This window comes from Crocuta crocuta, unplaced genomic scaffold (assembly GCF_008692635.1).
Source record: "Crocuta crocuta isolate KB4526 unplaced genomic scaffold, BGI_CrCroc_1.0 scaffold102, whole genome shotgun sequence".
NCBI lineage: Eukaryota > Metazoa > Chordata > Mammalia > Carnivora > Hyaenidae > Crocuta > Crocuta crocuta.
Window position 1 is genome coordinate 14,580,201 of NW_027530019.1, and position 25,559 is coordinate 14,605,759.

Consider the following 25,559-nt stretch of genomic DNA (forward strand, 5'->3'; position numbering starts at 1 on the left):
AAGGCAATTTTATTTCTTACTGACAGCAGAGGACTAAGATGGGTCAGCAGGGCCTCTGTGGATCCCAGTCACTCAGGGTCCCAGAAGCGGGCAGTCACTCAGGGTCCCAGAAGCGGGAGGCTTCATCTTGACACGAATTTCTGCCATCTCTGCACCACTGGAAAGACAACCTGGTGGGTCATTCATGGGCTCTTACAGCTTTCCCTCAAATGCCCTTCGCTTCCACTTACGTTCTCCTGGCTAAACCAGGTCACATCTGATTTCAAAAGGGGGAGTTCAGAAGCAGAGAGCTCAAAATCCCTGGGAAGCCACACCGAAAGCTCCCACCGGCCTGGTGGAGCAGAGCAGATGGCTCGTCCCTCATGGTCACACTATCTGAACAGGATTGTTTGTGACGGGGACGAGAGCTGCAGTCATTGCGTAGACAGTGATCTTCTGAGACATTTCCAGTTTCACATAAGCTGTTCACCGTCAGCCATTGTCAGTACCGTTGTCCAGTTGGAAAATTGTGGTCACTAAGTAATAGCTAAGCAGGTTTTATGTACCCCACTCACGTGGCCTCTGGCCGAGCTGGTGAGTCAAAGGAAATCCTAACAGTTTGTTTCAGCATGAGGTTAATAATTATCCTATCAGTAGCTCTGCACGTGTGCAGCGCTCTAAAAATGTAAAGTGCTTTCACACATTGTTGTGTTCATAACAATTCCATGACCTGGATAGGACAGATTTTATTATCCCGGTTTTTAAAAATGTTTATTTCTGAGAGGGAGTGAGAACATGAGCAAGGCGGGGGCAGAGAGGGGGAGAGGATCCAAAGCAGGCTCCGTGCTGACAACTGAGAGCATAATGCGGGGCTCAAACTCACGAACCATGAGACCATGACCTGAGCTGAAGTCAGATGCTAAACCAACCGAGTCACCCAGGTGCCCGTATTATCCTGTTTTTAAGTTAAGAAAACTTAAAAACTTAAGTTGGGTGTGCAGGGGTAGGGAAAGAGAAGATTTTTGTGAGAGGATTATCTGTTCCCCTTAACTTCAGCAACAGAGCTGGAACTAGTACAGATCTTATTTGACTCAAGTTGAAAATATCATTAAGTGGAAAATGCATGTAACACATCTAAGCTGTAAGCCTAGCCTACCTTCAATGTGCGCAGAGCACTTACATTAGCCTACAGTTGGGGAAAATCATCTGATGCAGAGCCTGTTTGTAATAAAATGTTGAGTATCTCCTGTAGGTTATTGAATACCGAAAGTACAAAACAAGGGTTAGAGGACTACAGATGGTTGTAAGCGCATCGGTTGTTTACCCTCCTGATCACGTGGCCGCCTGGGAGCTGCAGCTGGCTGCCCAGCATCACGAGTTTTGCACTGCATATGGCCAGTCTGGGAAAAGGTCCAGATTCAAAATTCGAAGTATGGTTTCTCACGAATGCATATGGCTTTTATAGCATTGTACAATAATTTAAAAAAAAAATACATCCTAAAACCATTCTACTCAAGGACTAGCTATACTGTATTATATTCTTTAGAATGTAGAATGGACAGAACCAATATCTACTCAAATACGTTATGTGGATTAACTAGTGTGTACACATCCACTTAGGCCTAATGACTTTTGATGTAGAGAGGCCACGGTGTGGGTGGAATCAGAAAGATTTCCTTCCCACCATTCTTGTCAGCCAAGTGGAAGACTTGCAAGGCTAGGACCAAGAGCTCTCCTGTCCCACAGCATCTACTGAGCAGAGGGGATGTGCCCCTCGGATCTCCCAGAATACCAGCAGCAGTCCTGACTGGTTTCTTTTCCCCCAGTTCTCCGATTATCAGAATTACCTTGTGAATAGCTGCGTGAAGGAGAACCCCACCATGGAGCGATCCATTGCCCTGTGTAACGGCATCTCCCAGTGGGTACAGCTGATGGTCCTCAGCCGCCCTACCCCACAGCTCCGGGCAGAAGTCTTCATCAAGTTCATCCAGGTGGCTCAGGTGGGTGACTAGAGTAAGAACTTAGGCCTGAGCAATGAGCTGAAGTACCCTCCCTTTCCTCCTGTCTAGTCTATTGACTAGGGCTGCTTTCTCCTCCTAAACCACAGTGGAGTTTATGTGCCTTGAACTATATGGTGAAAGTCATACATACGATCTCAGGGGTCAGGATACAGTTTTAGATCTGTTTAGATCTTTTAACATTGTCAGTAGGTGCTTACTAGCCTACATCGTTTCCCCCAATCTGGCCCAAACAGCAAAGGAAAGGGAAATTTCCCAGGAATTACTGGAGTTGGACCACCTCAGTTCTGAGGTCTCTGAGCCCATATTGTGTTGAATGGCTGTGTTCAATGTCTGAGAGCAGTTTAAGCCTTTGGTAAGAGGAAAACAGGTAGTTTTCATAATTGAAATTCCCCAGAGATTCTACCTCCTCTCCCAGTTACTGTCCTGCATAAACACTGGCAGTACACAGGAGAAAAGACAAAGTCTTTGTCCTTAAAAGTAAGTCTGGTTATTTGGGATGACAGATATAAAATATTAGCTATAGGTGGTCAGGACCAGTGTTTCTCAAAGTCAGTACGTGGCCCACCTGCTCTGATATTAACTAAATGTTTATCCCTAAGGTCAGCCCCAGAATAGAATCAGAATAGCTGTGCTTGGATCCAGAAACTGTTGTGTTAAACAAGTACTTGGGGCAGTTCTTAGAAACCGCTGATGTAGAGGGTGGTCCACAGATCCAATGCAATAAAGGAGGAAGATGTGACACCATGTGAAATTTGGGACCTTTGGTCTGAAAGTAAGCCTAAGGGGGGAAATGGTCTGAGAACTGCAGCACCGCCTTGCTAGGTTTTGACCGGTCCTAGGAAGACTCACCTCACAGAGTTGAGAGGCATGTAACTGACATGTACATTGACTACTCTGATCTATTTTGTGTCACAGAAGCTCCACCAGCTACAGAACTTCAATACATTGATGGCCGTGATAGGTGGGTTGTGTCACAGCTCAATCTCCAGGCTCAAGGAGACAAGTTCGCACGTCCCGCATGAAATCAACAAGGTCAGTGCCGCTGCCTCTTCCAGGGTCCCTTCGTACCATTCCCACGACAAGCATCAACATTCCCCCCTGGGAGGCAACCCAGAGAGCCTTTCCAAAGCACGTCACCCTTTGTCAGTTAGGCAAACTGCCAGGGAGACAAACCCCAAAAGAACCCATGGGATGGGACCGTCCCAAGTCTGAGAGTCACTGTGATCAGCCTGTGCTCAGTGTTATAAAACGTTCCAGCTGGTCACTTAGAAGAATGTATCTCTCTCTCCTGTACTCATATGAATATTCAGAGTTACCGTCTTTAATATCAACTCTTGCTCCAGCAGCTTGTTCCAAACTGTTCTCCTAAAAGAAATAGTCCTTCAGTTTGCACTACAGCTCAGTTTGCACATCAAACGTGTACAGCAAGCCACACATTAGAAACCTACCTATCCTGATCCCTTGGAGAGTGACATTCTGGAGAGTTGAAAATGACCTTTACAGGTGCCATTTTATAATAGATAGTGTTTTATTGAGGAATATTTTTCTTAAACATCCTATGCACCTTTCTATATTCTTCTTAGGCCACGATTTTATTAAAGAAATTCCAGTGTTTAAAATAGTTATTTTGTGCTGTAACATGTTAGTGGTTAGTCTTAACTTCCCATCTTTGCCTGTGAGGAAGCCGGTCATCCTGCCTGGGGATTCAGGTTCTGCAAACCGCCGCCTTGAGCCAGGTGTGTTTGTTGAGAACACAGAGCAGCCATGCCCCTTCCTGAGCTGGCAGCCCTCATGAAGAGCTCCCAGGGCCCCGGCCTCACCTTCCCACATGACCTCTGCTGGGAACTGGTCTGTTCGTTCAGTCTCTGGTTCAGGATTTCAGTCTGTGAGGGGAATGTCACCACTTCCTTGCCATAGGCCTGTTGTGAGAACCGCTGAGAAGGCTCACAGAGCGCGGCCTAAGTAAGATGACCGCGCAGTAGACCCTTGAAGCTCCGGGATGTTCCCCTGCCCGCAACACAGTCAGCACTTCCAACACCACATTCCACACGCGTCTCTGGAAGCATTCAGAGGATACCAGGGAGGGGAACTGCATGGCGTGGGGACAGAGGTCAGGGGACACTTACTATTTGCTGTATATTCTTGTACCTTCTTCACTGTTATCTCAGGTTATTTTCATTTTTAATTTCAGTATAAAAATAAGACCCTGCTTAAACTTTCCCAGTTATGTATTACAGTCAAGTACAGCATACTTTGTGTTTGTAAATACACTTTGACATTTGAAATAAGCTAGGGATTTAATCTGAGAGTCACAGACTGCAGCTTTTAGATGCCTGGCAGATTAGGGATGAAATCATGGGAGGGGCCAAGAAGCAGCACAGTGGCTGCTACAGGCAGTCTGCCCTGCCGGGTGGGCTCCTGTGACTGCGTCTCCTATTTTGTAGGTTTTGGGGGAGATGACTGAGCTGCTGTCCTCCTGTAGAAACTATGACAACTACCGGCGAGCCTATGGCGAGTGCACCCAATTCAAGATCCCCATCCTGGGGGTGCACCTCAAGGATCTCATCTCCCTGTACGAAGCCATGCCCGATTACCTGGAGGATGGGAAGGTGAACGTCCACAAGCTGCTGGCCCTTTATAATCATATCAACGAACTGGTCCAGCTGCAAGAGGTGGCGCCCCCCTTGGAGGCCAACAAGGACTTGGTGCACCTGCTGACGGTGAGGCTCACACGGGAGGCAGTTGCTGAGGACTGTCTGCATGCCACACCACTCTCTGCACCTGACCTAATACTAGCTCAGTTAACTCTCATAAAAACACGATGGATAGGTACTATCATTATCTCCATTTTATGGACATGGATACAGAGGCACAAGGATAGAATTCGTCAGAGGACAATTATGATTAAGCAGCAGAACCTGGGTTCACACCCACGTGGTGGGACTCCAGACGTTGTGCTCCTAAGCAGTATGCCCTTCAGACTTCTAGAATTGTTTTCTGCCCACAGCTATAAAAGCAATCCTAAACGTTGTGGTAGGAGGCTGATAGCAAATTAGGCTATGGAGCTTCATAAGAGATGGAGACAGTATTTTCTCATTTAAAAAGGGTACGGCAGTGAGTACAAAAAGCAAACAAAACAGAGGCATTCGAGTCAAGATAGGCGAACACTTGTGCTGGTGAAGGAGACCAGGCTGAGGTCAGATAAACTCCCTTCCAGAACCACAATTCTGTAGCTCACCACTGTGTGACTGTGGGCATGTAACTCTAAATCTGTTTCCTCCTCTGTAAATCAGAGACTAGTCTCTGGGATAACTTGTAACTTCAGTTCTAAAATACAACTTTTTATCTGCACTATTGCAGAAGGGAGTAACGATAGCCTCTTCCTTCCTCACATGATGATTCTGGTAGCGCCCAAGGGTTCACATCCAGCTGGGGCCTAACCTTATTAACCCTTTTGCTAATTGGCCAGGTGACTGTGGCAGGTCTTGGCCTTAGACATTGTTAAAAAGATGCACCAAATCTTAACTTTTTTGTATCGCTAACCATGTGATGAAAACTGAACATTCTTCCCAGAAAAATATACATGAGTTCTGGACCTCCTGAAGCCATCCATAGACTCATGGTTATGAACAAGACGAGTTCCAAGATCTCTCCCCTCTAAAATTTTAGTTCTGAGATCTGTAAGATTAACTCCTAATATCACTTAATAATACCTGTTGCCATTTAAAGTGGTTTGTTGTCGAGAACAAGTGAGGTGTGGACCATCTGACCACACAGGGCCTTTTGCCTAAGCTCTACATACAGGATTAAGTATTAAATCATATCTTAAAAGAGGACATCTTGAAACTTCTCCCAAATTTAAAAACATTTTAATAAGAAGGAACTAATGTTTGCCCTAGTGCAGTAGCAAGTGTTTACACCCTCTAAGCTTTGTGAATTTTAAAACCAAACTCAGAGCCTAGAAGAGTAAACGACAGGAGAGGAAGTATCGAGAAAGAAACACATCAGCCTCGGGAAAGGCAGATAGCATCCCAGCAATGAGCCGTGTTCTGCTTTGCTCCGCAGTTGTCCTTAGACCTCTACTACACTGAAGACGAAATCTATGAGCTTTCCTATGCCCGGGAACCGAGGAACCACAGAGCCCCAGTGAGTGTGTCATATTTGTATGCTGACATTCCTGCACGTAACAGGTGCTTTACAGGCTGCTCCTCGAGGTCGTCTTAAGGAACAAATCTTTATGTGATAAGTATTATGTTTCCACTATGTGCCCAACCTCGTGCTAGGAAGAGAGAAAACTTCACCCTACATATGAAAAGTAGTTCTTGGCCAGAAAGAGCCTGCAGTCTACTTGGAGGGATGAGACTAATATAGGAGCCATAAATATATGCCCTAAGCACATCCCAATGAGAGGTGCAATCAGTCAGTGGTTTACAGACAGGGGAGAGAGAGAGACAGAGTCGTGAGCCATAGTGACAGCTTTTTCCTAGTATCCCCACGTCAGTTTCTCTTATTTTTTGATGATGATAATATGTATACTAGTTAGTAAAGCTCAATTATCCTATATTCGTCTGGGTCAGAGAGAGCAGTCTTCTGAGTCTTTTGACCTGTTGTGCTGCTAAGTCCTCAAAAACAGTGCCGTGTTGGCGCTGCACAGAAGAATGTGCAGGCTGTCTGGCCCCGCCTCTTGTACAGGCAGGTGAAAATTTCAGTTTTCGTTGGGAAGGACCAGAATTCCCCTACAGTCTCCAGAGAAGCTGCCCAGTCCCCAAATAGTACTTGAGGGGAGAGAGCTACCCACATATAAGAAATCTCACTTCTCTGTTCAGGTGGTGAGATGATATGGTCTCTACAACAGAAAGATCAAGTTCTAGCTCCTACTATAATGAAAGCTGTTCACTGAAAGTATTTGGCAGGTACCCTTTTCAGGGTGTTAGAGGGCATCTCAATGGAAAGGACACCATCTCCCATTTGGGTCAAGTCTCAAATATTTAGGAATGGATTCCCTCTCTGCTTGTCTACTAGACCTCAGACTTTTTTCCTTGTGTTGTCCTCCTTTTTAACTATTTTTCATCTCATCCTCCCCTTTACTAACTACTAAGTAGAGAACAGAGAGGAAATTTAAATGATCCACTGTACTTTTCCTGATAGTTTGATCAAAAGTTTAATGGAGAGGGAATGGAGAAGTTTAAATATATATGAGGAGCACTTTGTCAGCTGTGAAGCACAACAGTTGTTTTTAGCCAAGATGACAGTTCTAGATTCCAGTTCCACGGACTCTCAGCTCCTGGTCCTTGCACACAGTTGAGGGCTGTCCACAGATGCAGCCATCAGGTAGTGGGAAAGTAAGTGGCTGCTGGTTGTATTGCTTTACAGTCATGGGGATTTCTCTGAATATTTCATTTCAGCCACTAACACCTTCAAAGCCACCAGTCGTAGTGGACTGGGCTTCTGGAGTATCTCCCAAACCTGACCCAAAGACCATAAGCAAACACGTCCAGAGGATGGTAGACGTAAGTATAGCTGGGCTCCGGCAGATGGAAGCAAGGCGCATACAAACTGGCTTAGTTTTGTATGTGGCCTGGGGGACACGGTGGCAGGCACACAAAGATGGGCAACCTGACACTCGTTCCTGTGCACACCTCCTATTGTGCCTGCAGGTCAGTTCACAGGTTACGTTTTGCCAACACGCTTTGACCTCCTGTCGGGGGAAGGCGTGCCTCCTCTTAAAGACTGAGCAGGAGAGCATAGATTTCAAGGCTGGCAGTGGATTTGGGGGCAGAGAGGTGGTGGGAGGGTTTGAGAAGTAAGGATACTAAGGAGAGTCTAATGCTGCAAATTTTGGCCCTCTTCATCGTCTTCACGGTTAAGAAGTGGAACATGCCTGTGCGGTGAGCTAGGAGCACGCAGGTGCCGGGCAGATGGGGAACGCACCTGAGGGTACCTTTTAACAGATGCTCAACCCTTTGTCGTTTGGCTCAAGGGAGACATGATTGGTTTTGCTTTGGTAATCACCAGAAAAACTCCTTTTTTCCACAGTCGGTCTTCAAGAACTATGATCATGACCAGGATGGATACATATCTCAGGAAGAATTTGAGAAGATTGCTGCCAGTTTTCCCTTTTCCTTCTGTGTGATGGACAAAGACAGGTGAGGGTCTGTGTATGGGGTAGGAGGCTCTTGGTGCTAGGGGAGCAGTCATCACAGGAATGCCTGTCTGGTTTTGGTTCAGACCACAACAGACGATAAAAAGCACACGTGTTGTAAATGCCTCAGAACTGAAAATTTCATAAACCTGCCAATTAAGGAATAGTCAACAAGAGATAAGAAAAACTTTAGTCTTCCTTCTGGCTAGAGATTATAAGAAACAACTATTATTAATACTTTGCATGTTTACTTTGTGGAAGGTTACGGAAGCTCTATGTTGGTTTTCTGTGTGAAATCAAAGGTATGACTGATAGGTTCCAGTTATGTGTCATGTACGGTCTAAAGTCAGAACACAGCTTACGGTGTTTCTCTCTCTATACACAGTTTCCATTTCTTTTTTCAAGTGTTTAAATTTACTAGGAAAACATACTTTAGCCAAGTGACACCTCTGTAGAAACGAATACTGCCACATCCCCTTCTTATGACAGGCTATCCATGTGTCCCTATTCAAGAGGGCTCATGGAAATAATCCTCAGTAACATGTACTGTACTGCCACACAAGGGTAAAAACAGAAGTGAGAGGTGCCTGGCTGGCTCAGTCAGTGGAGCATGTGCAGCTCCTGATCTTGAAGTAGTGGGTTGGAGCCCCATGTGTGGTGTAGAGACTGTTTAAATAAACTTTAAAAAAAATTAAAAACAAAACAAAGCAGTTAAGTTTCTAAGGCCGGAAGCCAGTGTTGCCCCCTCACTCCCCACTCACACCTGGTCTGTCACTTGCTGGCAGGGAAGGCCTCATCAGCAGAGAGGAGATCACGGCCTACTTCATGAGAGCCAGCTCCATCTACTCCAAGCTGGGCCTGGGCTTTCCTCACAACTTCCAAGAGACCACCTACCTGAAACCTACTTTCTGTGACAACTGTGCTGGATTTGTAAGTTGTTCTTAGAGTGCTTCCGGCTGAACTTGGGGAGGGGGACGAGACGGTTTAAAGGAGCTTTAGGCCAGGTGCAGACCTCACAACCCTTATTAACTATCCCAGCTTAGAGCCTAAGCTCTAATAACCTCGTTCTCAAATGCATGATTAACCTTGAACTTATGGTAGCATTTCTTCCGCATATTGTTTTTATCTCCGGTGCACGAGGCCTGAGACAAATGGTAAGGAAATGTTGAATCTGGGATATAGTTTTTAAGTGGTTATATTCATATGCTTTTTCCAGTGTTAGAAAAAAGAAAGAGGAGACATCCCTGCTCTTCCGCCTTCAAAAGGAACTGCTGTTAAGAAGCCATGTAGCTCTGCCCATCCTCTGTCCCAGCCCTGTGCAACCAAATCCCTGACCCCAGGATTCTGTATACTTGCTCTTTAGTTTGGAGTTCTGAAAAACCTGTTTGTTCTTTGATTCATCTAGGCCTCAAGAAGGCCTAGGCCATAGTAGGGGCGCCTGGGTAGCATAGTCTGTTAAGCATTAGACTTCTGCTCAGGTCATGATCGAACAGTTTGAGTTCGAGCCCCACGTCAGACTCTCTGCTGACAGCTCTGAGCCTGCTTCAGATTGTCTCCCTCTCTCCTTCAAAAATAAACATTAAAAAAAAAAAAAAAACCTTAGGCCACAAGACCACACTAGTGAGCTTCTTGAGAACATGTGATTTTGATCACAAACTTCCTATTTAAAATTTAAGGTCAGGAGGGTTAAGACAGGAGATAAAACAAGGTTTCCTTCCCACTTGAGGGGGAGAGCACAATGAGGGAAAATAAAACACGGATATCAACGTCTCGCCAGATACCAGAGAGATGAAGGGCCTATGGCGTGCTCACTATCTCCTGTCTTGTCTCCTAGCTCTGGGGAGTGATCAAACAAGGATATCGATGTAAAGGTAAGGCTCAGTTTTGTCGAGTGTGGTGTTTGAGGCATTTTTTACCCATAGTAGTTGTCCCCTGAATCCGCAACTTCTCAGCACAGCTCACAGCCACACGCTGGCTTCCCTAAGGCACCCACTGAGAGTGACTGCCACCACAGACCAGTTACGAAGCTTCCCCTGCCCAGGTCCTCTCTCTGTGTGGGTTGTTCTGGAAACCGGATTAGCTGGTAGTTGTCTTCATAAGGTCATGAAAAGGTGGGTGCCCAAAGAAAGGCACTTTGGGAAGGGAAGTGATTACCAAAGGTCCTTGCCAGCTCTCCTTTTATCAGTAGATACCTCAGGACCTATCTGTCCTTCCTTAGGACTAGAAAAATTCAGAGGTGGACAGGAGACCTTTACTGCAAGGAAAAAAGAGTAAGAGCTGGGAGCCTCCTTAAAGTAGGCAGTATATGCAGGACGGCTAAGATACCAGTTTTCTCCAAGACGGTGGATGCTGCTTCTGATTCTGAGACTCATAACAAGGGCTCCGGCAAGATGGTAAGATCCAGAGTTGACCAAAGGAGACGACTACTAGGTACGGTAGGAATAGCGGGTGTCCTAGCTCCACACTGGTACAGGCATGTATGACAAGAGAGCACTGCATGAATGTAGTTTTGAGACTCTGGAAAGGAAAGCCAAAGACTTCCTGACCAGAGTGTACTCTCTGCAGACTGCGGGATGAACTGCCACAAACAGTGCAAAGATCTGGTTGTGTTTGAGTGCAAGAAGAGAGCCAAGAACCCAGCGGCAGTAACCGAGAACAGCACCACTGGAGGGCCAGCACCCAGCCTTTGCTCACTGGGAGCCAAAGACCTGCTCCATGGTAAGTAGACATTGAGAACATTCCTCTTGGAAAGGGAGGTGGGAAGGGTAATGTTTTCTGGGGGGAAAGATGACCTTTGTCCTTCCCATTCTTAATAGAAACCACCACAGACACCATTATGAAGACACATTTTGAGAGTTACACATCAAGTTTTGGTGGGAGAAAGGTGGCAGAGAGCAGCATGGAAGTCTGAGGCCTATTAGATACAAAATATCATCTGCCAAAACATTCCTCCAGAAAACACAGGGTTATTTTAGGGTGAATGTAAGAATTTAAAGATCCTTATAAGGTTTCTAGTATTAGAACTGGTGGTTCAAATCATAGATGCTAATTAGAGGAATTTTTTTTTGTTGTCCAGAAGCCACACTGGATCAGTACAATATCCAGGCAGGGCCCTGGGCAAGGGTGTTGGTTGGGAGAAGTCACCTAAATCTCCTTTCCAACCAGTATCAAACAAGGGCAATACAAAGCTAGAACCTCCCTGTCAGAGTTAAGCTATGCCCACTGTACAAAAGGATCCCAAAGACAGTTCCTACTGTGAATGCTGATAGCTCCCAAATCCCAGGGTTCACAAAAAGTCCTTATGGACTGGGACCCTGGGTGGCTTTTGGTTAAGTGTCAGACTCTGGATTTCAGCTTGGGTCATGATCTCACAGTTGGCAAGTTCGAGCCCCATGTCACCTGACCTGACAGCATGGATCCTCCTTGGGTTTCTTTCTCCTCTCTGCCCCTTCTCCCTCACTCACATATGCTCTCAAATAAACACTAAAAATTTTTTTAATATTCATACAACTCCAGCTTACCTGCAGAAACTGAAATCCTCGAGGCAGCCTTTGTGCAAATAGAAAAATGCCCTTTCCTCAGGGTAGATGCACGCTGGCACCTATGGCTGTGGCTCTGCTAGCAAAGCCCCTTGAGGTCAGACCCCCCCTCAACCCTTAAAGTGGGGGCCTGCAAAGGAGTCCGCTTTAGGCCTACAACAGTAAGAAAGGTAGCACTTGAGGCTGCTTTCCTGACTAGAGTACTAACATGCCACGCATCTTCCTACAGCACCCGAGGAAGGACCTTTCACATTCCCTAACGGGGAGGCTGTGGAACACAGCGAGGAAAGTAAAGATAGGACCATCATGCTCATGGGAGTGTCCTCACAGAAGATTTCTGTTCGGCTGAAGAGGACTGTGGCCCACAAGGCCACCCAGACGGACTCCCCGCCCTGGCTTGGCAGCGAGGGTCCTTGTGGTCCCTTTGTGCTCTCTTCCCCGAGGAAGACAGCCCAGGATACTCTGTACGTGCTCCCCAACCCCATATCTCCGTGCCCCAGCCCCGTCTTGGTCAGAAAGCGGGCTTTTGTCAAGTGGGAGAATAAAGAATCCCTCATCAAATCAAAGGAGGATCTCCGTCATCTCAGACTGCCGACCTACCAAGAGCTGGAACAGGTACCTTTTCTTTTTCATTTCTTTCAGACTCTGAGAGAAGTGGGGCTAAACCAGGGAAGAACACGTAAGCAGAAGACTCTGACCAGGTTGATTACGAGCAGGATAAAGCCACAAAAGAGCAGAAAGTTCTGACTTTCTTTCACACCAGTGGAGGCCCTGGCTCACATTACAGGAGTAGAAGAAGACCTATAGGACTGGCTCTTGCCAGAAAGGTACCATTGTAAAGTGTTGGTACCAGGCCCACAGTCTGTTCACAACAGGCTCCTTGAGAAAAACCAGTTTCTACTGATCAGCTTTACTGTGCTGACACCACACCCTTTCTCTAGATGAAATTAAATCCTCCTCCTCTAGAGGTCTTTGTTAACCTAGTCATCAGGGTGTTTTGGGACTTTCATATGGCCTAAGCATCTTCCCAAAAAAGCATGTAAGCCTTCCTCTTAATATAAATGACAGGAATCTTTTCTAACACCTCAGGGAATGTGCTGATCTTGTAAACACATTAGACAGCATCTGGCAGATGCACCGCTGTATATGATATGATATAATGTATAGACTGGTAACCATTAGAGGACCAGGAGCTGCCTTTTTTTGGTTAGGCTTACGATGTCCTAACTGTAAGGTGCCCCCTACAGAAAAGGGCATACTGCAAGAAGAGGGTAGGTAAGAAAGGGGACAACAGACAGTTGTTGAAATATTCAATCCTGTAGGCCAATTACTGTTTTGTTTAAAGTACAGAGGTCATGGTGAGAGCTGGCTCAGACAGTTTCCTACCAGTGATAGGTAACTAGGGACGCTTGGATCTAACATTATCATTCACTATTTTTTTTCTAAAACTTAACGTGTTTTTAGAAGCCTATCAGTACAAACCCAACAACCAATAGCTAGAATTCCTTAAATAATTCTGTGTAGTGAAACTGCCCAAAAGGCCCTCAGAATTCCCTGCCAGAGGAACAGATGCAAAAATACCAGATCTTCTAGATGAAAGTCATTCTCTTGCTCAGAGTATTTTAAGACACACTTTAAGTTACACAAAGCCCTTTCTCTTTGGGGGTAGAAACTGCCAAAAGCAGCTTACAAGAACTCTGGTCTTGGGGACAAAGACTTGTGATCCTAGTCCCAAATATTACGTAAACTACCTGTTAAAACTGTGCCTTATTTGGTCTTGTGTGAAATACAAGGCCAAGATTCCATGCTCTCTACAACTTGCTCCAGATTGTGAATAATTACCCTGTTAGCTAGCTAGCTAATTTCCGTTGAGAAACAAACAACTCATTGTATGCAAATTACCCAGAAACTGCCCACATTTGTGGACTGGATTCAGTCAGAAGACTAGAGACAGCACCATGGCAGCAGGAGTTGTACCTTCTCCCTTTATTTACAACAAAAGTGACTGCACTGCATGCCCAGGAGACATTTAAATAGGGGGCTTTGGATCCAAGGGAACCTGCTCTCCCTACTTGCCATGATCAAGTGAGAGCAAGCCAGGGTGGACACCTAAGGAAGACAGAGAAGCTGGGGAGGTCCTGCCAGCCAGGCGAGACTTTGGAGGCCGCCTCCCTCACAGAGGACAGGGAAAGTGCCAGTGGGGACTGACCGACCACCTGGCTGCACAGGTTGCATTTGGAGGAACTAGGGGGCAGGAGAGGGAAAGAGGTGGACAAGAATAACAAAGCTGCCCCTCAACTCCCGGGCTTGCAACAGGTTTGCCCATAGACCTCCAGGAGCACCCTCACTTGAGGATCCCCTATCCTGCCATGGGTACCCCTCCACCTCTGCCACTAGCACTGTGTACAGCAGCTTTTTAGCACACACTCCTCACTACACCACCAAAGTCAGCTCAGGTAAAAAGAAACCCAAAACTTGAACTACATGTGGGCACCATATGAAAAACAAAAAGGATTTAACTGCCTGTCTGTTGAACTGTAACAGTGTCAACACGGTGTGATGGCAGAGGCACATTTCATCGAACATTCTGAGAAGTCACAGTGTATTCCAGTAACCAAACTCAAAGTTAGATGTTGGGATCTAACTGAGAACAGCTGTCAGGAAGAGATTCAACTCAGAAAGTTAATTCAATAAATCAAAGAATAAAATTAATGAACAAAAGACTGAAATTTTTAAAAAGAACCAGACATTGAATTCTTTAGCTCTGGAATCTCTGAGATGAAGAATGCAGTAGACTAGAGAGCGTAGGAAATAAAGCAGATCAAGAACTAGCAACTTAGAGGACAGGAATTTAAAAATGATTCAGAAGAGGCAAGCCAAAACTAAGAATTTTAAAAAGTGAAGAAACCCTACAAAAGATACCAGATACGTTGAGAAAACTATAATAGGTCTACCAGAGGGAATAAGGAGCAGAGAGGAAATTTTGAGAAAGAACGGCTGAGAATTTCCCCAATATGGAGAAGAAATTGGGGAATACAAGTCCAAGAAGCTAATGGACCACTCGATTACCTTGACATACAAAGGCCTTATCCAAGACATTATAATGCAACTGTCAGAAGTCAATGATAAAGAAAATCTTTGGATTTTGGAAAAAGAGAAACCTAGAAAGGAACCTCCATTAGCTATCAGGTTTCTCAGCAGAAACTCTAAGGCCTTGAGAGGAATGACAAAGTAGTAAAAGATAAATATTTGCCGGCCAAGAATACCTCATTCAGTTAAGTCAGCTTTTAGATACAAAGACAAAATCTGAAGGAACTTACCACCACGAGACCTGCCTTGCAAGAAATGCTGAAAGCAGTTCTTCAAACTGAAATGAAAAGATGCTAACTAGTGACATAAAAGCAAATCAAAGTACATAATACTTCAGCAGTGATTAGAAATAAACAGAAAACTGTATTAGAATGGTGTCTTCAACCTCTTAATTATAGTATAAAGGCCTAAGGAGCATTAAAGATAACTATAGCTACTATAATTTATCAACAAATTTACCATATAAAAAGATAAACTGTGACATCAAAAATATAAAAAGGAAGGAATAAAACAGTAGAACCTTTAAAGGTGAACAAAGATTAAAAAAAAGAACCAAGGGGCACCTCGGTGGCTCAGCTGGTTAAGTGTCTGACTTGAGCTCAGGTCATGATCTTGTGGTTCTTGAGTTTGAGCCCTGCATCAGGGCTCTGTGCTGATAGCCTGCAGCCTCCTTCAGATTCTGTGTCTCCCTCTCTCTCAAAAATAAACATTAAAAAACATTTTTTTTTAGAAAGGACTGTTTTAATTATGCTTTATACATAAGTCACATGGTAACCACAGAGCAAGAATCGAGTATTGAAACATTAAAAAACAAAAAACACAAATCACCATGGAAAAACCACCACTTTTTAGAGGGAAAAAGAAAATGGAGATATAAAACAACCAGAAGGCAAGTAAGATGGCAGTGGTTAAGTCCTTACCGAACAATAATCACTCTAAAATATAAATGGATTGGTTTCACCAATCAAAAGGCACAGAGTGGCTCAAGATTAAAATACCCAAGTCTATGCTGTCTAAGGAAACTCATTTCAGCTCCAAAGAGCCCAAAGTAAAGGAATGGACGAGGATATTCCATGCAAACAGAAACCAAAAGAAAGTGGGCATACATAGCCACACTTCTGTCAAAGAAAACAGACTTCAAGTCAAAAAATCAAGTCAAAAAACAAGAGACTAAGGTCATTATATAATGATAAAAGGATTGATACGATACATCAACAAGATAAAAGAACGGTAATATATACACACCCAATATTGAACAGCTCTAAAGGGAGAAGCAGACAGAAATACAGTGATAACATGGAACTTCAGTACCCAATGTCAATGATAAACAGATGATCCAGAAAATTAACAAGGAAATGTTATCATCGAACCAAGAACAAATGGACTTATATAGAACATCTAACAGCAGAATACACATTCTTCTCAAGTACACTGAACATTTTCTAGGACAGAGTATTATGACAGGGCACAAAATAAACCTCACCAAATTTAAGGAGACTGAAATCAGAGCACCTATTTTTTCTGACCACATGGTATGAAACTAGAAATCAACCAGAGGAAAGCTGGAAAATCTATAAATGTTTAGGAACTAGACAACATATTTCTGAACAAATGAATCAAGAAATCAAAAGGAAATTTAAAAATTATGGACTGCTGCAAAAGCAGCTCTGGGAGGAGAGCTTATAGAGATAAATGCATATATGAAGAAATTATTTCTCAAATACACAACCTAACTTTACACCAGAAGGAATTAGAAAAAGAACTAAATAGGCCCAAAATTAGCAAAAGGAAGAAAAGACCAGAAAAACAACAGAAAGGATCAACTAAACTAAAAGCTGGTTCTTGGAAAGGATAAAATTGGCAAACCTTTAGCCAAACTAAGAAGAAGAAAGAAGTGTCAAAATTAGAAACGCAAAAGGGGGGGCACCTGGGTGGCTCAATTAGTTAAGCTTCTGACTGCTGCTAACCGCTCAGGTGGTGAGACCTAGCCCAGTGACAGGCTCTCTTAATTCTCTCTCCTTCCCTCTGTGCCTCTCCCCTGTGTGCTCTCAAAACAAAACAAAAAAACAAAAACAGAAATGCAGAAGGAGACATTGCAACCGTTACTACACAAGTAGGACCGTTAAGAGATTTTTACGACAATTCTATGCCAACACATTAGATAACCTAGAAGAAATCCATCTCTAGAAACACATAGCCTACCAAGACTGAATCAGGACAAAATAAAAATCTAAACAGACCAATAAAGGGCAGAGAAACTGAATCAGTAATCAAAACCTAGCCAACACAGAAAGCCCCAAAATCAGACAGCGTCACTGGCAAACTCTACCAAATGTTGAAAGAAAAATTAACACCAATCATCCTCACAGTCTTCCAAAAAAAAAAAATGAAGAAATGCTTCCAAACTTACTCTAAGAGAACAGCATTTCCCTGATACCAGAGTCAGATTAGGACACCACAAGAAAACTACAGACCAATATTGATGATGAATACAGATGCAAACATTCCCAACAAAATATTCTCAAACTAAATCCAAGAACATATAAAAAGGATTATATACCATCACCAAAGTGGGATTTAGCCATTAGATGCAAGCATATATCAAGAGGCAAATCAATAAATGTAATATATCACATTGGCAAAATGAAAGATAAAAATCACATGATCATCTGAATAGAGGCAGAAAAAGCATTTGACAAAATACAACATCCTTATATCAAAAGAAAACAGAAACAGCAGATTGGCTATAGAAGGAACGTACCTCAACCTATGGGCCCCAAATGATAAATCCACAGCTAACATTACACTCAATGGGGAAAAAAGTTAAAAGCTTTTTCTCTAAGTTCAGAACCAAGACACAAGGATGCCTACTCTCACCACCCTTATTCAACATGTCACTAGAAATCTGAGCGAGAGCAACTAGCAAGACAAACAAAAAGCATCCAAATAAGGGAAGTAAAACTGTCAATATTTGTAGATAATTCTGTATATATATAATCGCCAAAATAACCAAAACATGTAAGTAATCAACAATTCTGGTATAGCTGCAGGGTACAAGGTCAACATACAGAAATCAGCTGCATTTTTACACACTGAGGATAAAACATCTGAACAAGAAGACTATCCTATTCACAGTAACCCCAAAAGCAATGAAATATTTAGGAATAAATTTAGCCAAGGAAGTGAAAGATCTGTACAATGAAAACAAGACTTCACTGAAAGAAACTGAAGACACAAATGGAAAGATATCCCATGTTCATTATCCAAAGAACTGTTAAAATGTCCACACTACCTGAAGCCATCCACAGATTCAATGCAATCCCTGTTAAGATACCAATGGCGTTCTTCACAGAAATAGAAAAAAACTCCTAAAATTTGTGTGGAACCACAAAAGAACAACACTGGAGATATCCTACTTCCTGATTTCAAACTATACTCAATGCTACAGCAATAAAATCAGTATGGTACCGGCACAACAACAGACACACAGACCAGTGGAACAGAACAGAGAGCCTAGAATTAAACCTTGCTTATACAGTGAGCTCATTTGCTAAGGGAGCCAAGAGCACCCAAAGGAGAAAAGGAAATAGTGTTGGGAAAACTGGACAAACGCAACACCACTCACAAAAATTAACTCAAAATGGGTAAAAGACCTCAACTAAGACCAGATGACTATAAAACTCCTTAAAGAAAACATCTGGAAGAAGCTCCTTGACACTGGTCTTGGCAATGACTATTTTTCTCATGTGACACCAAAAGCAAAGCAACAAATGAGACTACACCAAGCTTAAAAGGTTTTGCACAGCAAATGAATTAACAAAATAAAAAGTCAACATACAGAGGGAGAGAAAATTTTTGCAAACCATAAACTGGATAAAGGGCTACTATCCAAATTATATAAAGACCTCCTCCAACTCCGTAACAACAAAACAGTCTGATTAAAAAATGAGAAGGACGAAAGATACACTTTTTCTAAAGAATACATACAAATGGCCAACAGGTGCATAAAAAGATGCTCACTATCATTCATCATCAAGGAAATGCAGATCAGAACACAATGAGATACCAACTTACACCTGGCTAGCATCAAGAAAATAGAGAGCAAGTGTCTGCAAGGATGTGCTGAAAAAGGAGCCCTCATGCACTGTTGGTAAGAATGTAAATTAGCGCAGCCACTATGGAACACAGTGTGAAGGGTTCCTCAAACATTAAAAACAGAACTGTGATATGATCCAGTAACTCTACTTCTGGGTATTTATCTGAAGAACACAGAAATACTAACTGAAAAAGGTATCTGCACCCCCTGTTCACTGCAGCGTTATTTACAACCAAGATACAGAAACAACCTAAGTGTCCATACCTGATCAGTAAAGGAACAACATACACATGCCCCCGCGTGCGCGCACACACCCACGGAATTAGCCATAAGAAAGGAATTTGCAACAACATGGACATATGCTGATCACATTATACTAAGTGAGGTAAGTCAAAGCAAGACAAGTTCTATATGACACCACTTATATATAGAATTCTAAAAAGCCAAACTTGTAAAAAAAGAAGAAAAAAAAAATGGTGGTTACCAGGGGAAGGAGGGTAGAGAGTACAGATGTTGTTTAAGGGCACAAACTTACAAGGGTAAATAAGCCCAAAATATGTTAACACATGGTATAATGAATGTAAACAACAATACTGTACTATAACCATCAAACCTGCTACACCAGAACGTACATTATTCCAATTATTAAAAAGGATAATTATGTAACAAACGGTACTATCGCTATAATAGTAGTGTTAAAATAGAACTATCAAATTTCCATATACATCTTAAATTTATACGTCATATGCCAAACATACTTCAATTTAAAAAAAGTCAGAAGAGTGGAATTAACTGCCACAGAGAATTAGGTACCTAAAGGGCCACTTGAGGGAGGAGGATAAAATTCTGTATCAAAGGAATCCATTAGTTTTCAATGATTTGGAGGGAAAAATTAGAAAACCATATTTAATTTAAATCACTGTTTTCATACCTCAGACCTGACCAGAGACACTCCATTTCTGCCCAAGTTTAGGTCTCCCACCATGCTACATCCAAAGGTTTTATTATCTACCTAACGCCTGGGAATGATGTATTCTACCTGCTACCCATTCGTATCTTTGATATAACAAAAACTAACTGCTGTTTGCACATGCTCATTTTATAGTTAACTTGTTATTTTCTATTCAGAGCAAAATAATTGTCTTGAAAATAGTTTTTAAATTCTCAGCCACAGTGAATAGAAAATGCCAATCAAGTGTAGTACTCCCAATATTAGAACTGATTTGCTATTCATTGCTGTTTTATTAACATACCTGATTCTCCTTTCCCTTTAGGAAATAAATACCCTGAAAGCAGATAATGACGCTCTAAAGATCCAACTGAAATATGCACAGAAGAAAATAGAAACCCTCCAACTTGCAAGAAACAATCATGTCTTAGCTCAGATGGAGCAGGGCAACTGTTCTTAGCCCAGAATCTCAAGGAGCCCAGTGTGTCAATGAGTGTATCAGAGATTTCACTTACCTAAAATGAGTAACAAACAGCTGGTGAACCTTAGCTCGAGGAGCTATTTTAAAAGGTTACTTTAAAAGAGAAAAACAAGTTACTTTTTTTTTTAACCTAGTAACTAGAACTGTTTTCTCTTCCAGTCACTTGAATCAAAGAGGAAGAAAGCTGATGAATGCAATATTTTTGCCATTAATGCCATAAACATCCACCACCAACCCTCCCCCAACCCCCTTTCCACGCCGGGGACTATTCCAACAGGTTGATAAAAACATGGCTGTAATTTTCTAACAAGGCAGCTTCCCTATGTGGCCTGCCTAGCTACATCTTCCTTAGAACTAAAATCCCTGGAAAATGAATTTGCTTCCTTCTATGGGTTTTCTGGGAGCTGAGGGATTTACCCTGCTCCATGCAAAGCTTACTTTGGAAAAACATATTCCACAAACAGCTTCACTTCCTCTGTATTCCAGCATTCTTTTCAAACCTGGTTCCCACTTCACTACCTCAGATCTGATCAACTAGCCTTCTCCCACTCCTTCCTCCATAGGCTCATACTCACATGAGAATATCTACCTAGGAGTAAACATCTAGAGATGGAGCCACAGATCGGGGGAAATATTCTCCAATTATAGGTCAACTCCTACTTTTAGTCTCACAGTCGTAGGAAGCCAAACTAAACAAACACCTGGAAACATGGCAAATACCACCTTAGACATGACTGGCCAGGTAACTAAAATACTACAACATGAGGTCTGTCCTCACAGATCTACATTGGATAGAATTAGGAACTTTTTGAAAGAGTCAAACTTTTCATGTGCCATCTTTATTTTTTTCTGAAGTAACTATTTTGAACCGCATTTGTGCTTATACTGTCTTAATACTATTTAGAAATAAGCTAATTGGATCAGAGGCTTCAGTAACAGCCGAGAGAGTGTATATGTGTATAGTATGTATATACAATATCAAGCATGCATGTGGCTTGGAATTTTGTTTCCTCCTTCATAAAATGTGGAAGTGAATTAAACAACTTTTAGTCATTTACACAAATCCACAAAGTTCAGTTTGTTACAAGATAAATTGCTCACCACATAAATGGTATTGTTGAGCAAAATCACAAGAATCCTGTGAGCTTCCTATTATGAAGGTTAATGATAAATGGACTTGTTTAGTTGTCTAGGCAACTGTTTACAAACTCTTTGATCAGGCTCTTGATTTCTCTAAAAAGCTCTTATTTTCAATTTCTTTTTGAGGGCAACTTACCTTCCATGTTGGAAAGCTTGGTACCAAGCAGACTTGAAATTCATACAAGTTGACCAACAGCCAAGAACATAATCTCAACAATTAAAAGTTCCAAACCTAAAGCCATCAACACCAAATCTTAATGAGAATACAAAGACCATATACAGTATTGCTTCCTTGGAGGATTCAGACTATTCAAGAAGTTTCTTTGATGAAAGACCAGTTTCCATTTTCATACCTCTTTGTTCTGAGCTTTAGTGATAAAGCTAGTGAACAGCTTTCAGTTAGTGTTTCAAAGAATTACCTGACACACAAATTTACCCTTTCCTAAATCCAAACTCAGAAATCCCCCCCCCCAGAAGGCTACCTTTTAAGTACATCACCTGGTACCTAATTTAAGAAGCACTTTGCTACTTACCTTATGTGGAACAAATTTATGATCATCCTTAAAATTCATATTCTTCACTATTCTTTTCCTCTGATCTAGACCAAAGGTGGTACAGCTCAATTTCTTTATACATATAATCACGTAACACAAATGTTTTTTCATTCTCCTTACCCTCATCCAAAATACAGACCCTGTTAGTTTCTGTGTAATATGTAATCCTAGAATTCCAAAGGTCCAAGTTCCCTTAATCAGTCAAATGTATATATATGGCTAGAGGGTCTCAAGCATTCCAGAATGTATCACTGAAAACTACTACAAGCAGTAGTTTTATCACAAGTTTTTTACAGTCCAGCAAGGGCCAAAGAAGAATAGTTTGTAAATTAGTATTATTTGCACTGAGCTACGTGGGATTAGTGGAATCTATAGAAATAATCTGGAAAAAATTTTGGTTTGTCAAGCCTAGAATACAAATTTTTGTCTTGTCCTGACTTGAAATAAGTTTGAGCGTATATTTATCTGTCAAAACAAGGACAAATCTTGTTCTGTCAACAGCAACATCACTTCTCATTTTCTTTGGTAAATGACTTTCCTTTTTACTGACTACTTGTGAATTTCTGTCTAAGGATGTACAATGTAAAAGAACTGCAAGGAAAAAACAAGTGTACAGATTGTAAAGGTTGTTTTTTTTTTTAAATATCTAATGTAAGTTCTCTTTGTGTAATATTTATATGATAAAAGACATTAGGATCCCTACCACATAGCTCTCTTGTGTTTCTTCCAGTTCATGAATATACAGAAGCTTCTCTTAAATTTTTACTATAATCCACAGCTGATACCACTCCCTTATTCTGTTAACCAAACTGAATTCTCCTGGAAGGAAAAGCAAAGCAACTAATCATTTGGTGTAAGTTTTTCTAAATCCTTTTAGAACATGCAGAAATAACAGTACAAAAAGATTCAACCGTTTATCATCTAACTGCATCAGGACTTACAGTGCTCTCCAAATATTGTTTATGAATACTTAACAATGAAGGAGACAAATTTGAGATTGTCATTTCTCTCTGGCTTTTGTCTTTAATTGTACAGTTCGAAGAAAACTAGCAAGTAAAGAAGACCTTTGAAGTTGTGCATGAAACTGGTAGAGCATAGTTCAGTCCAGGTAGACCACCCAGAGCAGTTGGTGTTCATGATTACTTAGAGTGATGAAGAGATAGCCATAGCTTTCCCTTCATCCTCAGCCAACTTTTGTTTAACCAGACCAATGAAAAGTGGGGATAAGTTCCAATCACTCAATTCTACTGTGGAATGCATTCGGGTACACTTCGATGTGGGTGCAGCTATCATTTTGGCAATTCATAACACTTCATATAAAAATTGACAACCTGACCCTGAAGAAGAGATTAAACTGCCTCCTCTCTGTCATCTCTTCCATCCCCGGTTCCTAGTCCAAATTTCTTTACTCTGTGCTCCTTATACGGTTTAGTCTCATTGCTCAGAACATTCTCTGGTCGGTCACAAATCGTTTTTTCTGCCCCTAGTGAGGCAAGGTTTCCCTGATCTACAGAACACAAGGGAATAGGTTCAAAGAAAACACCTGATCCCTTCTTCTGCTGAGAGCCCATGTGTTAAATGAATGGGAACACATATTCTTTATAGAGTCCAGCTGAGAGATTACTTTTTTTTTTTAAGGTTTATTTTTTAGAGAGAGAAAGAGTGTGAGCAGGGAGGGGCAGAGAGAGAGAGGGAGACACAGAATCTAAAACAGGCTCCAGGCTCTGAGCAGTCAGCATAGAGCCTGACACAGGGCTCAAACCTACAAACCCTGAGATCATGACCTGAGCCAAAGTTGGATGCTTAAATGACTGAGCCACCCGGTGCCCCCCCCCCTTTTTTTTTAATGTTTAAGAGATTAGTTACTTTTTTTAATGCAGAATCTCTCAGTAAGGTCATGTCTACATGGGCTATTCGATACCAAAGGCTAGATCAAGGCGGGGGGGCAGGGGGGAGGATAAATAAGGTAATAGGAAAAAATGAAAGTAGAATGAAGAGGAGGCACATCAAAAGGTGTTACAGTGTAGGAAGCAGTCATGTACCATTTATCATACTCTACATATGCACTGCCCACAATCTATAAAACATTTTTTACATTATGCTCTTCACATCAAAGCCCCAAATTGCCTGTTGCTGGCCTAGATGTACAGCACACTCTTCTACAGAAGAAATCTTTACTGGAAAAAGGTATCATGAAAATCCCACCTTCCAGGGAAGAGTAAGATATCAGGAACTAGATCACCCTAGTTTTCATGCAAGTGATGTTTACAGGAATGTGTAAACAGGAGCGGTTCCAGCTCCAATATGATTCCAGGAGAAAGCGATAAACTTGGATAAGATTTACAGTGAGTACAGTGGATAACCCAACAGCAATCCTATGAAGGTACATGGAGGCCTTACAGAAATGGATAAATTAATGTTTCTGCAATTATTTGCCATAAACCTTTAGTGATCAAAGAAGTTGAAAGTAGTTGGAAACCTCTTGTGTATCAGCAACTATACTCCAGTAGTCTTTGATTACATATTTTTAAAAATTATTTATTTTTCAGAGTTCAAAGCTATTGAAAAAAAGTGTTTTCTTAATTATGGAAAGCTTTTTTCCACCCATCACAAATGAAATTAAGTATATTCATTAAATATAAACACATTTTAAAAATCTATTTTAGAAACTTTAACCTAAAGCTTATGTGTTCCTATCCTGAACAAATTTCTTTCAAGAGTTAGCATGAAAAATACATGGCAAAGACTGCAGTATACACAATAGTTACTTTTAAAGTTGTAACACTATTTTAGATCTCACTACAGGGTTTACTGTAAAGCAAAACAAAACAACAACAACGAAACTGCCAAATGTCAAATACCATGTGTTCACTGGTACTCCACTTTCTATCTGTGGAGTTTGCTAGACCACAGAAAGTTGTCATGCACAGGTGTTAACCAGGAGCCCACACCGGGACATTTTACAGTGGGCATGAAAAAACATGCGTGACTATCCTATCTAGCTCTCCGTACTAAGAGAAGATTGCAGTACTGGGCTCACTTCTTAAGCCATTTACAACAAGCCCTCAACAAATCGCACCTATACTTAGGTCTTAATGAAACAGTTTGAGAAGAGAGCAAGTGTCATAGTCCCCATCTGAGAGATGAGGACAAATCGATCCTTGAGAGCTATGCTCAGTTCAGCCCACAGCACCCCTGGGCTCATGCCATGATTCAAATTCACAACTCCTGATCTCCAAACCTTTACCTGCTCCAACCACCAGACCACATGTAACCATTCACTAACCCAGTTTCCCAAATCTAGCTGTGAATAAGAATTTCTAAGGGATGCGTGAATCCTGCCTCTGATGGACTGATTCTGGAAATTACTGCCCTACTACTGAGCAGTACAGCTCAGCCTGCCTTTTAACATTCAAACACCTAAAGGGATGGCACAAGTGATGAAGAGACCAGTTTATACGAATATTTTTACCCTATTGTAAAATTTACCATAACTTAAAATTACTTGTCTTCATCCCTTTAGAAGAATTCTAACCTCAGTCTTAAACTTTGCTTTGTCAAACAAAAT

At 42.0% G+C, this 25,559-nt stretch overlaps 1 protein-coding gene across 1 annotated transcript in view; it reads left to right on the forward strand.

The window, feature by feature from the left end:
* Window positions 1-22,986, forward strand: part of RASGRP1 (RAS guanyl releasing protein 1) — a 76,157-nt gene extending 53,171 nt beyond the window's left edge. The window contains exons 7-17 of the mRNA XM_077764376.1: window positions 1,806-1,979; window positions 2,916-3,032; window positions 4,445-4,720; window positions 6,066-6,146; window positions 7,406-7,510; window positions 8,037-8,146; window positions 8,928-9,072; window positions 9,977-10,013; window positions 10,708-10,860; window positions 11,911-12,296; window positions 20,142-22,986. Of these exons, the coding sequence (XP_077620502.1) occupies window positions 1,806-1,979; window positions 2,916-3,032; window positions 4,445-4,720; window positions 6,066-6,146; window positions 7,406-7,510; window positions 8,037-8,146; window positions 8,928-9,072; window positions 9,977-10,013; window positions 10,708-10,860; window positions 11,911-12,296; window positions 20,142-20,276 (1,719 nt within the window). The 3' untranslated portion in view covers window positions 20,277-22,986. The remainder of the gene's footprint in view (window positions 1-1,805; window positions 1,980-2,915; window positions 3,033-4,444; window positions 4,721-6,065; window positions 6,147-7,405; window positions 7,511-8,036; window positions 8,147-8,927; window positions 9,073-9,976; window positions 10,014-10,707; window positions 10,861-11,910; window positions 12,297-20,141) is intronic.
* The last annotated feature ends 2,573 nt before the right edge of the window (window positions 22,987-25,559 follow it).